Genomic DNA, 14,223 nt, shown 5'->3' with positions numbered 1-14,223 from the left:
GAAAAAAGCTGTAGCCAAGCATTGTGTTTCCAATCTGGAAAAGAAAAAAAGGGAAATGAAGAACACCTCTCCTCCTTCTCCTCTACTCTCTCCTCTGCTAAATGTGCTTATTTCCAATCTGTAATCCAAGCCTCCACTAACAACCCACGTAAACTATTCTCTACCTTCTCCTCCCTCCTAAACCCTCCCCCCCTCCTCCTCCCTCCTCTATCTCCCCTGATGACTTTGCCTCCTTCTTCTCTTCTAAAATCTCAGATATCCGCAAATTCTTTAACACCTCTCCCTCCCCCACACCCCCTCCTGCTCCAACCCCTACACCCACTACATCCCCTACTAACTCGCCCTCCTTCTCCACCTTCTTGCCCCTCTCAGACTCTGACCTCTCCTCCCTGCTCCAGGGTCACAAACCCACCACGTGTGCCTTGGACCCCCTCCCCACTCACCTCTTTCAAGCTGCTGCTCCTGCTCTACTCCCCTTCATCTCCTCCCTCCTCAACACCTCTCTACTTTCTGGTATCTTTCCCTCTGCCTTCAAAAAAGCCTCTATCACTCCCCTCCTCAAAAAACCCCACCTCCCTCCAGAGCTATCGTCCTGTCTCCCTCCTACCCTTCCTCTCCAAAACCCTCGAGCGGACTGTACACCGCCAGCTCTCTGCTTTCCTGTCCAACCACTCTCTGCTTGACCCTCTCCAATCTGGCTTCCGCTCTGCCCACTCCACTGAAACCGCCCTCCTGTCTGTCACCAACTCACTTAAGTGTGCCCGAGCTGCCTCTCTCTCCTCGACCTCTCTGCTGCCTTTGACACTGTTGATCACTCTATTCTACTATCATCTCTTGCTGACCTGGGGATCTCTGGCACTGCTCTGGCCTGGTTCTCCTCCTACCTCTCCAACCGCACTTACCAGGTAACCTGGCGTGGAGCAACCTCCACACCTCACCCTCTCTTAACTGGAGTCCCCCAAGGGTCAGTCTTGGGTCCTCTCCTGTTCTCTCTCTACACCCGCTCCCTGGGCCCCCTCATCGCATCCTATGGTTTCTCATACCATTTCTATGCTGATGATGCTCAGATTTTCCTCTCCTTCCCCACCTCTGACTCCACCATCTCCTCCCGTATCTCTACCTGTCTGTCTGCTATTTCCTCCTGGATGCACTTGCATCACCTCAAACTCAACCTCTCTAAATCTGACCTCCTTTTCTTTCCCTCCTCCTCCCCCTCCTCTGATCTCTCTATCTCTGTTCCTCTAGAATATACCACACTCTCTCCCTCTTCCTCAGCTAAGAACCTTGGAGTCACCCTGGACCCCTGCCTCTCTTATTCCCAGCACATCTCCACTGTGGCACGCACTTGCCGATTCTTCCTGAGCAACATCCGAAGAATCCGACCCTTCCTCACCAACTATGCTACCCAGCTCCTGGTACTCTCCCGCCTAGACTACTGCAACTCCCTCCTGGCTGGCCTCCCTGCGTCCGCCACCCGTCCGCTCCAGCTCACCCAGAACTCTGCTGCCCGCCTGGTGTTCTCTCTGCCTCTCTTCGCCCACGCTACTCCACTACTCCGCTCGCTCCACTGGCTCCCGATCACCGCTCGCATCCAGTTCAAGACTCTTGTACTAGCCTACAGATGCCTTGACCAGACTGCACCCAGCTACCTCCAGACCCTCATCTCTCCCTACACCCCCACTCGACCTCTCCGCTCCGCCTGCACTAGAAGACTAGTTCTACCTCCGCTACGCTCCCCTGCCTCCAGAGCCCGCTCCTTCTCCACCCTTGCTCCGCAGTGGTGGAATGACCTTCCTACAGATGTCAGGACTGCCCAGTCCCTGACCACATTCCGGCGCCTCCTTAAGACTCACCTCTTCAAACAGCACCTGTAGAACTCCTCTGTTTGTATCCTGGGACACTATCACCCTTCATGTAAATGTGCTTTATTTTGCTCTTATCTGCCCCCTATTTTATTGCATTTAATCCTGTACTTAAGAATACTGTAATCTGCCAAGTGTTTAACCTGTAGTACTTTGTATTTAATCATATCCTGATGTAACTATCACTATTTAATCATATCCTGATGTCACTGTCACTATTATCTGCTGTATTATTGAATTGTGGTTTGTCACACTTGTACTTTGCTTGAACAAAAGTTATTGTATTTCTTGCTCTTATCGTATTACTTGTATTGTAACACTTGAAATGTATTTGCTTACGATTGTAAGTCGCCCTGGATAAGGGCATCTGCTAAGAAATAAATAATAATAATAATAATAATAATAATAATAACACCTTGGACCTACAATTAAACATGGAGGTGGTTCGATCACGATACAGGGACTGGAGATTAAAGATTAAATGAATGCAGCCATGTATCAAAACATTCTACAAAGTACAATGACATCATCTGCTCGTAGGCTGATTGGCAGACAGTTTATCTTCCAAGACGACAACGACCCAAAGCATATGGCTAAGTCAACTCTTTGAAGAAAATGAAGATAACAGTTCTGGAATGGCCTTTACAAATCACCAGATCTCAATCCAACAGAACTGTTTTGGAATGATTTGAAAAAAGCTGTAGCCAAGAATTGTGTATCCAATCTGTCTCAGCTGAAAGAAATATGCAATACAGTTTTCACCAGCATGATGTAACATACTGGTTAAGAATTATCATAAATGTCTGAAAGACATAATAAAAAGCAAGAGGATGCCAAAGAAATAACTAAAGCAGGCGTGCCAAAAGTTTGTTTGTTTGTTTTTTATAAAGTTTAAGAAATTGTGTATTTTGCTTTTTTTTTATTCAAGTAGTAAGTTTACAAAATGCTTGTCCTTAATCCGTTACCTTGAATTATGGTATAATAAGCATAGGGTGCCAATACATTTGTCTGCAATATATATATATATATATATATATATATATATATATATATATATAATCATCTAATTATCTACTTAATCTGACTCATTGCAACTGTTCCAAAAACTACAACTATAGCATTTTATACTGTAGCTACTGTTATTTAAGGAAATGCTTCTTCTATTAACCCCCTTTCCTCTGTGAGTTTCCCTTAATACAAATGTGTCAAACTAAATTTTAATTAGGCCTACTGTCTTTTACAGTGAGTGTGTGTGCAACACTGTCCAATTTCAAGACCAATACCCTCAATACAATTCTGGTGCCAGATTTAGAACTGAACTAAATTTAAACTCAAATGCCGGATATATTTGTTGGTGTATCTGCACTACAATATTAGCCATACTGCATAGACATTTTGTAGTAACTTCCTTTTTCGCTGGTGTGGCACTTGTCCAGGTGAGGAGAGCTTACAAAAGACCACCGTGAAACAATAATGGATTCCAGTTTATTCAAGCTGGCTATTTCAGTAGTTTAAAATAGGCATTTCAATGTTTAATGCATTTTAATATCTTCACAATACCAATGCAATGGTCTGTAAATACTAGAAGCTAAAAGTTGGCATAAGGAAATACCGTACCATACAACAGTGTGACATCAGCACATTACACAAAACAAAATTAAACTATAACTTTGCAGAAGCATTGCCACTTTCTGGGTTATACAGCATTTTATTCTCTTTTTATATTTGTTGTAAGTGTTGTATCACTTCAAGAGCCATTGTTTATGTTAGAACCCAGTAAAAACACTAAAATGCCGTCCTACGAAAAAAGAAGTGTAAACATATAGCATAATAGTACTTTGTTTTGCTTTGTGTGTTTGTGGATGTATTAAATATTCCATTAAACCACCTTCCAATGTTGTGGATTGGACATTGACAAAGATTTGTTGAAACTTTGTCTAATTTTATAACCAAGTTTCTTTTTAGTTTTACTGAGGAACATACAGCTGACCCTCCTGCACATGGGATTTAGGTTCGAGGTTGTGTGAGACTAGTTGCCCACATTGTAAAAAAAGAATCCAATGGAACACCACAGACATCGCTCAGCAAACCTTTCAATATTAACAAAATCTAAAACAAAATATCATGATTTCAAAACATCTGAGACTTTATTAAGAGGTCATTAAAATGTATTCTGTGATTGACACTTTATTGTGATCACAGAGGTTTAAAAATACATTTAAGAGAAAAATACAGAGCACATCAAGAAGGAATCTGTACAGATAGGCTCCCTGTACTGTGGCTATAGCTATTATATGAGAAGATTTGTCTTTTTTAGGTCCTGAATTAAGCTATGAATTGCTTTTGCTGACTAGCTGCTGTCGTTATGGACCCGTTATGATGGTTTGTGTATCGAAATTGTGCCACATCATTTTATCACAGGATAACAGGGGCTAGAATCTCAAGGAATAGAAAAAACATACAGCATTGTGATCACCTACAAAAGCTGGAAGAAGCAAATCAAACAAAGCGTTTAATGCATTTGGCAAGTATTATTTTTTTAGTCATGAAATAAGAGTATCTGGGCAGCAGAATGCCTGTGAATATCTTTGGGAGGCCCAGTTGAGGATTGCATGCGAGTGTAATTGAGTGTGTACAGTATTAGGGTGATTGTAACTTAAGAGAACATGTGTGACTTCATATGTTTGTGTCAGACTTTATAAGAAACTTAACACAATCATAAGTATGAGTGCTGTTCACACATATCTCTCACAGGAAGGGATATCCCTGCCTAACAGATATAAATAATACACTGACATTTCTTCTGAAGACAAACATGTTTGACAGGCTCAAGCTGGTTAGCTCAAACTGTTTGATGAACCTAATGTTAAGCACTTTGGGAACAATTTTGGCTTGAAAGGATGTATCATTGTAATGTTGTTGTTGTTGTTGTTGTTGTTGTTGTTGTTGTTGTTGAGGACACTAGCCAAAACGTTTGTCTGCTTGACTGAGTTGTAGATCTTAGACTAAGTGTTTTGAAGTTATTGTGTATATGCACACTGTATGTATGCGTGTGTGTGTGTGTGTGTGTGTATGTGTATTAGTGTGTGTATGTGTGCATGTTCATGTGTATAAGTGTGTGTGTGTATGTGTATTAGTGTGTGTGTGAGTGTGTGTTCATGTGTATAAGTGTGTGTGTGTGTGTGTATTAGTGTGTGTGTGTGTGCGTGTTCATGTGTATAAGTGTGTGTGTGCGTGTTCATGTGTATAAGTGTGTATGTGTGTGTGCTTGCGTGCGTGCGTGTGTGTGTGTGTTCATGTGTATTTGTGTGTGTGAATGTGGTAGGGGTTCCACTGGCAAGGCAATAGCAGATTACTGCTCCGGCTTCTTCACACTCCCATCCTTTTTCTGCTCCTGAATATGGCCTCTGTATCGGATCAGGGACCTAACTTCATGTGTTCGCAAAGTGATGCCAAAAATATCCTCGTGGTACTGGCTCTGGTCCTGCAAACAAGAGGTTGTTACTTGATAGTGTTACCTGATGGCTAGTGAGTAGATCTTTGCCTTAGCAAATAATGGCAAATTAGTGGCAATGGATGCCTGCACTACAGCATTTGGGTAGCCAAGTTAATGTTTTAGTAACAATATGTAGCTTTACATTCTAACTACCCTGTTGTTTCCCAGTATCTTTATTATTGCTCTACAGGTATTAACTGCTAATTAATGATCATGCTACATTAGTAACGCTTTATTAGTTGACAAATACTGCAAACTCACTTTTTTGTGTTTGCCATTCATTCTAGCTTATACTGTGATGTTCATTAAATCTGTAACTTGCGCAATATCCTCACCCTCAGCTTGCTGAGATACTCCCCAGCCTCATCGAGACTCATCTCCCCGTGTACTGACAGGATCTCTTGCACCGTGTTCAGCACGTCCTTCGCCATGGTGACGTCTCCGCACACGTACATGTGACCTCTCTGCTCACAGAGTGTTCGGAACACCTCAGAGGCCAGCTGCTCCCGCAGAATATCCTGGACATACATCTGTGACGAGAACAGAATGCCATGCTACTCTACAGTGGAGCACTACTGTACAAACTGTATAAAATACATTTACCATCAACACCACCCATTACTGAAGCTACAGATGAACTCTACTGCACACAATCTATACAATACAACCAGCGTGAGTGGAGTACCACCGGGACATGCATCTGTGTGGAGAGCAGGACACAGTGCAACTACAGCTGGATTCTACTGCAGACATTGCTGTATACAATACAATTCCAATCACATTTCTCTTGGCTGTAAACTTCATTGCTACCTCTAATGATCTTACCCCCTTCACTGCTGGAATCATTACATATATTTGTGTTAGAGGGTTTGTTAAAGTGTTGTAAAAGTATATTATACATCATATTTTAAGAGGACACATCACCCTGTGTGATTCATTTAGCGTCACCATGAATTTACTAAGAGGAAAAAAAGTACATTTGAATACAGAATTAAAACTTCAAAAATCCAAAATGTGAAAGAACAACATTTTAAATCCAAACTTCAAAATCTCAAAAGCGTAAACTCAAAATGTTATGCTGTCAGGTTAAGATGTGTAATAGAGATTTACCAAGTTGTACTACAGGGTAAAGTAAGTTATAATATTGGAGATTTGTTTTTGCACTTTATTTTTTATTATTATGTCTATTTATTTCACCTTTTAAAGCCAAGCTTGGTATCTCTCTAGAGTCTAAATAGTATGTGTACCGTGTAACGCCGGGTAGGCTGGTATTGGTGAGTATCGCAGGACGGAGGTAAATAAAGTGAGTCCAAGTCAATGGATTTGGGTACAAACAGCACATTTATTAGGCAGTTGTAGGTTTCAGACCAAACAAAGCCAGGTGCCACGACTTTACCAATAAACCCACGTTATCTTGGATTATCCCCAAGGTACATCCACACTGCTGTGACCTCTCTGCGCTTCTATCATGCTCTATCTCCCTAGCTGTGCAAATGCATATTAGGAAGTGATGTCACCACGTAGTATCAGAGCTAATGACACACCTTAAGAGCATACAAATCCTGAAAAAGAATCATTACGCTATGTAACACAATTTTTGTTCCTGGGTAGTAAGTGTTATTTCCTAATTGCTTATGCCTCAAAAGTATAGAAAATGGCTATTATTCCCCACAAACTTTGCTTTTGTGACCAGGACAGTGATATTTTGAAATGTACCTATTTCCAATGAGAAAACGGGCGAATTTGTGTCTTTTCGTTCACATAAAGTCAGAAAAAAACAACATATGAATCCAAATTAACATGTATTTATACTAAAGTAATACAAAAATGACTACAAAAGATTTAGAAGTGAGTAGTTTTTTGAGATTTACGATTATACTGTAAATCACTTTCACGAATCAGCCCCCAAATGTAGTCTCCCATCATGTTCTCGTTATACTGTCCTTGGTAGCGGCGTTCAAAGTCCAGTATATCCTGGTGGAAGCGCTCGCCTTGCTCCTCTGAGTACGCTCCCATGTTCTCCTTGAATTTATCAAGATGAGCATCAAGGATATGGACTTTGAGGGACATCCTACAGCCCATTGTGCCGTAATTCTTCACCAGAGTCTCAACCAGCTCCACATAGTTTTCGGCCTTGTGATTGCCCAGGAAGCCCCGAACCACTGCGACAAAGCTGTTCCAAGCCGCTTTCTCCTTACTAGTGAGCTTCTTGGGGAATTCATTGCACTCCAGGATCTTCTTTATCTGTGGTCCGACGAAGACACCGGCTTTGACCTTTGCCTCAGACAGCTTAGGGAAGAAGTCTTGAAGGTACTTGAAGGCTGCCGACTCCTTATCTAGAGCTCTGACAAATTGTTTCATAAGGCCCAATTTGATGTGCAGTGGTGGCATCAGCACCTTCCGGGGGTCCACCAGTGACGTTGACGTTTAAACCTTGACGTTGTTCCTCCCCACAGAGAACTCGGTCCGCTGTGGCCAGTCCCGCCTGTGGTGGTGCGCCTTGGTGTTCCTGCTGTCCCAAAGGCAAAGATAGCAGGGAAACTTGGTAAAACCGCCTTGGAGACCCATCAGGAATGCCACCATTTTGAAATCTCAAAATGCGTCTGCCGGATGCTTGCAGCCTCTTGATGCCATCTCAGAAAAATGCAGATATGTATCCACTTAGCTGGAACTAAACTGAACTGGTGGGCTTAAGGCCCCTGTATTTATACTACTATTTATATTACTGGAAAGTTCTAGAAAGTTCTAGAAGTTACTCCAAGTTTACTCAGCACTGAATCTATCTGGAATGTTCTGGAAAATAGGTAAATTTCAAAATATCACCGTCCTGGTCACAAAAGCAAAGTTTGTGGGGAATAATAGCCATTTTCTATACTTTTGAGGCATAAGCAATTAGGAAATAACACTTACTACCCAAGAACCAAAAAAAAAAAAAATTGTTACACAGTGTTATAACCACTTGTGAAGGGCATTGCTTAATAAGGTAGCTGTGCCCTCTAGTGGATACCTTTCTGTACTGCCCGTTCTTATTCCTGAGGGTCCTCTTTTAACAGGTAAAATAAAATAGTGAACTGGTTCAGGGTCTGGGTGAAAGTTCGATTTGGTCAATTAAACAATTTAGAACAGGGTTGGAACAAAGACCAGGACTGGAAGGGACATGCTTGGCCACCCCAGCTCTATAGAGACAGGGGTATGCACGCTGTCTGGGCAGTACCTTCGGGGTGTGCTCCTCCCTGGAGTAGGCTGTGTAGACGCCACTGAGGGCTCCCTTGCACTTCATGTCCTCCATTTCCTCCTTGTAAATGTGATCAAACTCTGCCTGGCGACAGCCGAATACCAGCACCATTTCCTTGGGCTTCTTTCCTAAGAACAGAGCATTAGAGAAATGGGTTATTAAAAATTCAAATGAAATGTACCTTATGACACAAGCATTACCAGTACTGTATAGGATAAGATTGAAGAATTCTCTGGAAGCATCTGTTGTATAGAGACTGAACAGTACATTTTGCAATCTCTGACCAACATGTTGATTTAAAGTTTGGTGGTGGCGCTATCTCTCCTTAATCTTATCCCAATTATTTTTATTGTAAGTGTTTAAATATGTGTTGAGTGCTAATGCTGCTGCTGAGTAGCTGATTGACTTCTCTGTCTGTGTTTGTGTCAGTACCCCCTTGTAAAATAGGCTTGTGTCTTAATGGGTACTCTCCTGGTTAAATAGACAATACATAAATGATTAGTAAAACAGATACAATAAGGGTATCTTAGTGTGTAAAACCGAGAGCAAAGGAATGCTGATATTGCTCAAGAAATTACCTGAGGTGACAGACTGACCTTGGTGCTCTATCTCGTACAGCCGCTGTTGCCAGAAACTCCTGAAGGGGGCAATACCGGTGCCTGGCCCCACCAGGATACAGGGCACAGAGTCATCAGCAGGCAAGCGGAAGGAGGGGGCCCTGTGAAGGAAGAGTGTGGAGCTGCAGCTGAGGACTGTGGTCTAGTGGGCTAAGACTTGGGATATACTGGGTTCAAATACTAGCTGTCTAGTGCAAAGGTTCTCAAACTTTTTTGTTTGGGCAACACCAAAGCCATTTACTTTTTACCATAGAAACATACAAATGGTTGTGCTTTTTGGAGTGAACAACAGATTTAGTTTTACGGAACAACTTTTGCAAATTGTGCAAACTAGCTCACATATTTGTCACTGCTGCCTGTATGCCACAAACATTATGAATTAAAACACACAAATGATTAAGAAGTGGGTTAAGTAGAAATGAGTAAACACATTTAATATGCACCTGTCCCAATTAGGGACTGACTATTATTTGTTTATTTAGCAGACGCCTTTATCCAAGGCAACTTACAGAGACTAGGGTGTGTGAACTATGCATCCAGCTGCAGAGTCACTTACAATTACGTCTCACCCCGAAAGACGGAGCACAAGGAGGTTAAGTGACTTGCTCAGGGTCACACAATGAGTCAGTGGCTGAGGTGGGATTTGAACCGGGGACCTCCTGGTTACAAGCCCTTTTCTTTAACCACTTGACCACAAACCCCTCCATCCATCATTATTTCACATAACAGAGGTGTCTTCACAGCCCTGAATACATCCCTCCTTTCCTCCTCCCCTTCACACACCCACACACAGTGTATCTTACGCTTTGATGAAGCAGGGCACCTCCTCGCCAGGCTTGAGCTGGTTCAGCCATGTGGAACAGACTCCCAGATGCAGAGGACCTGTTCCGTCTGGGGGGAGAGGAGACCGAGGCACAGGGGGAAGTTAAGAGGGGCATTATACACAGAGAAAGAGACTGACAGGCAGACAGACAAGTAAACAGATCAACAGGCATGCAGACAGGCAGACAGACAGGAACAGATAGGTAGATGTACAGGTAGGTGCAGGCAAACAATTAAACTGCATTAAAGGTGCGGGTAGACAGACAAACTTCCATGCAGACAGACAGGCAGGCAAGAAGACAGTCTAAAACCCCTTTCACACTGGTGCTTCTTCCTGTGTCCCGACCCAGGGTTCTGGCTACCTGGGTCATAATCCTGCATTGTGTGAAACCACATACTCGGGTTGAGCCAACATTTGGGCTGATGATTCAATCCGGAGAAGCTTGGATGGAAGCGTCCATAACAAGCTGCTTCCAGTGCATTGCATACGTGCTTTTACTTGCCTCTGTCACCCAGGTCGTCCCTGCTTCTTCACAAAGCAGTGTGAAATTGTGTAACCAACAAGCATAACACCCGGTCACGACTCGGGTAGAGCATGCCAGTGTGAAAGTGGCTTAACAGACAGATAGGCAGGCAGGTGGACAGACAGCTCTCTGACCTTGTGTCCTGTACTGCACCACAGCGACGGTGGCGTGGACCTGGTGGGGGGTGGTCTCGGGGGAGGAGCTGATGGAATAGTAGCGGGGCTGCAGCAGGGGCAGCTGGCTGAGCAGGAGGGAGGAGGGCACGCTGAGCGAGGGGAACTCCTCTAGAACCTCTGCCAGTGTGGGAGAGTGGAACCACTTCCACTGCTCGTAGTCATCACCAGCCTGCAGTACAAATAACAGAGTCACAACACAGTTGTCTGCTTCACTGTGTGCTTTACAGTCACAACACAGTTGTCTGCTTCACTGTGTGCTTTACAGTCACAACACAGTTGTCTGCTTCACTGTGTGCTTTACAGTCACAACACAGTTGTCTGCTTCACTGTGTGCTTTACAGTCACAACACAGTTGTCTGCTTCACTGTGTGCTTTAGTCACACTATAGTGGAACCACCAACTCCACTGCTCTCAGCACTACTCTGCTTTAAGTCTTAAACGTTTTATTGAATTTTTAAAACATGCACACTTTTTGTTATTTCAATCATAGACATTTATAGAATTTCAATGAAAACAACTTCCTCTAGAAAAGCCACATAACACTAATGTTTAGAACAGTCTCCATTCAAATATACCCCACTAGCGTTTTTTCACGGGGTTGTTTCAATGTCCCTCTCATTAACTAAATACAATAAAAAGGCCTTGGAAAGAGGTCTGTGATATAACAAACACATGTTTCATGGCAGCGTTGTTTAAATGATTTAACTAGCTCTCCTGTGCGTCTGCACTGCCCTGCTGTCCCTTAAAAAAAGTTCACCACAATATTTTTTCAGTTTTACCATGTCCTCACTATAGTTATACTATGCATTTCCCACAGTATACCCTGGTTTGCCATGTTTTTTAATATGCTTTACCGTGCCTCTCTGCATAACTGCATCTTCATGCTTTCAATGTGCTTTATTCCACTTTCTTGTGCTTTTACTATAGAAAACATTTATTAGGGGTGTGTCCTACCTGGCTTAGTTTTGCCAGCCTGCTCTTGTCCTTGTCTGCGCTGGCAAACTGGGACAGGGAGAGCAGGAGCTTGGGGCTGGGAGGGCTGCTGAGGTCTAGGAAGTGAGACAGCGCCTGGAGCAGGGTGCAGGGGGGCAGGCGTTTCTCACGCACCCAGCTGCTTTTACCTGCAGCAGAGAAAAAGAGTCCCATCAGCCCACAAAATCCACAATCCCCTGAACACATGGGATCAAGTCATGAACTGTAAGATTACCGGCATTAGATTTGAAGATGTGATACTGTTCATGAGATTCACAGCAGAATCAAGTTTCAAACAAGTTAGTGCAATTATGTTCCTTAGCCACTACTAGGTGGCATGTGTGCCACACAATACTCATTTTACATTTAAACAAACAGCACAAAACAAGATTTCCAAACGTTATGTGCTCTGATAAATGTTGTCTATAATTTTAAACACTAGTTCAAACATTTAAAAAAAAAATCCTCAAGAAGTCCAATGACATGCTAATAAAGGTTACAGAAACTGCTTTACTGATTCTCAGTATTAGAAACTCACACTAGCCATCCAGCCAGCAGGTATCAAAACTTCCCCTGTTTGGGTATATTGTTGAAATGAGCAGGTGTCAGGAATTTTAGTAATCATTTTTTTATTTTTTATTATACCTATATTTTGGGTTTATACTTGTGTATTTCCTGGTTACATTTTGTTTGCATGTGGTTTTGTCTCACCTGCTAACTTGTTGGTCTTACCACCAATATTGCTGACAGCTGTAACCAAACACCAGTCTACATATGGTGCTACAAAATGTTTTAGGCTTGAAACGATACCTAAGCAATGCCCTATTTATTTTCCACTTGCTTACCTATTTCCCAGAACAAAACCTGAAAAGTTAAGCTGTGATTAATTCTGTAACTTCTGAAATATCAAAAATAAAAAAGCAGTTTGTCCATTAAAAGACATTTCTATTGAATGTTTACTATAAAACCACAATGACAATGACACTTGATACAGAGATAAGAACCCCTCTGCTAAACCTCTTGAACATTCGTTCAACCCCCTACCCCTCCCCTCCCCTCCCCTCCCCCACCCTCAGCCTCTTGGTGACCCCCGGTTACCATTCTTCTCCTCCAGGATCTCCACGCCAACGGTCTCATTGATGGGTGGGGCATCGAAGACGTGGGACAGCACGGCCTGCACCAGCTCGTCCTGATTGGTTGGAAAGATGCCCAGGTGATCCCCAGGGAGGTACTGTAGCTCCTTCTGCCCCCCTGTGTCCAAGCGCACCAGGATCGTCGCACGACTGTGTGCACACACACACACACAACACAGTTAACGCACACCAGTCAGAGCAGAGACACAAACTACACCGTCATTCACATGTGGGTCTGTGCAAATACAGTCAGGGATGGACAAATCTGGCGTCATTGTTTTTGTTCCACTGAAATGCAATCTGGAAAAAATCTTGACTGGAATAGAATTTCTATGCCAGATTAGATTGGGCCATCTCTGTACCGAGTCACTATAATTCCATATTAAACTGGGGCACAAAGTCTAGCGGGGTGCCGAAGATTTGTCTTTTTCTTTGACACAGTTCAGGTGAAGCTACAACTATATCCTTGAGAGCAGAGTTGGGGTCAATTCCAATTCCATTTCTAATCCCATTTCCCTTTTAATCAATTCAAATTCCTATTCCAATCATTTTACAACAAAGGCTTTATTGAGCAAACAAATGAACTTGTCAGGTAACCTGATAAAGCCCATGGCATAAACCTCAGTGAAGACTATGCTGTAAAACACAATAGGAATTGGAATTGTATAAAAGGGAATTGGGATTGGAAATGGAATTGGAATTAAAAAAATTGAATTGACCCCAACTCTGCTTGAGAGCGATATTTTCTCAATTGTATTGTATTCAAATTTTGTACAGATTAGAAAGTGACAACCTAAATTCAATAACTGAAATGTATTCAAATATGCAGGGTACCCAGAATTGTGTCTTTTTACAAATGGCAGGTTAAGAAAAGAAAGAAAAGCATACTGTACACCTACAGCTACATTTTGTATGCGAATACTAAATAAAAGGAATCTGAGTTGTTACCTGGATTTTGGGCTCTGCAGGTTTTGTGTTGAGATGACTTTAGTCTGAAAGACCTTCCTCCTGTAGAGCTTGGACAGGGCTGGAAACAGACAGACAGACATAGGGACAGACTCAATTCACTGCAGAGCAAGAAGCAATCTATTTGTCACCGAGGCTGCCATACGATTATGTTATCAATATCAAATTCATGCTTTCTTATTTAACGAGGACGGAAATCCATTGAAATCAACATCTCATTTTCAAGGGGTCCTGGTAGACAGGACATTCATACAGGTGTCGGGATGCTCAGACATTGAACACACAACCAGATCAGATCTCTAAGCTGTGCTATTCATCAGATAAAAAGAGCTTTGGCACATTCTCTAGTAACACCAAGGTCATGTACACACATATCTGGGACCATTATTGAATCAATAGCTTTGTGACAAAGCTATTTTT

At 42.6% G+C, this 14,223-nt stretch overlaps 1 protein-coding gene across 1 annotated transcript in view; it reads right to left on the bottom strand.

Annotated features, from left to right (window-relative positions):
- Nucleotides 1–3,984: 3,984 nt before the first annotated feature.
- LOC117394704 (nitric oxide synthase 3-like) overlaps nt 3,985–14,223 on the bottom strand; it is a 42,298-nt gene continuing 32,059 nt past the window's right edge. Inside the window, exons 18-26 of the mRNA XM_059012984.1 lie at nt 13,786–13,864; nt 12,803–12,987; nt 11,687–11,853; nt 10,691–10,901; nt 10,014–10,101; nt 9,190–9,311; nt 8,573–8,721; nt 5,694–5,888; nt 3,985–5,346 (exon numbers count right to left, since the gene is read on the bottom strand). Coding sequence (XP_058868967.1) covers nt 5,215–5,346; nt 5,694–5,888; nt 8,573–8,721; nt 9,190–9,311; nt 10,014–10,101; nt 10,691–10,901; nt 11,687–11,853; nt 12,803–12,987; nt 13,786–13,864 — 1,328 coding nt within the window. The 3' untranslated portion in view covers nt 3,985–5,214. The remainder of the gene's footprint in view (nt 5,347–5,693; nt 5,889–8,572; nt 8,722–9,189; nt 9,312–10,013; nt 10,102–10,690; nt 10,902–11,686; nt 11,854–12,802; nt 12,988–13,785; nt 13,865–14,223) is intronic.

Source organism: Acipenser ruthenus, chromosome 3 (assembly GCF_902713425.1).
Source record: "Acipenser ruthenus chromosome 3, fAciRut3.2 maternal haplotype, whole genome shotgun sequence".
In the NCBI taxonomy this organism is placed as follows: Eukaryota; Metazoa; Chordata; class Actinopteri; order Acipenseriformes; family Acipenseridae; genus Acipenser; species Acipenser ruthenus.
This window is presented reverse-complemented; position numbering and strand designations above follow the sequence as displayed.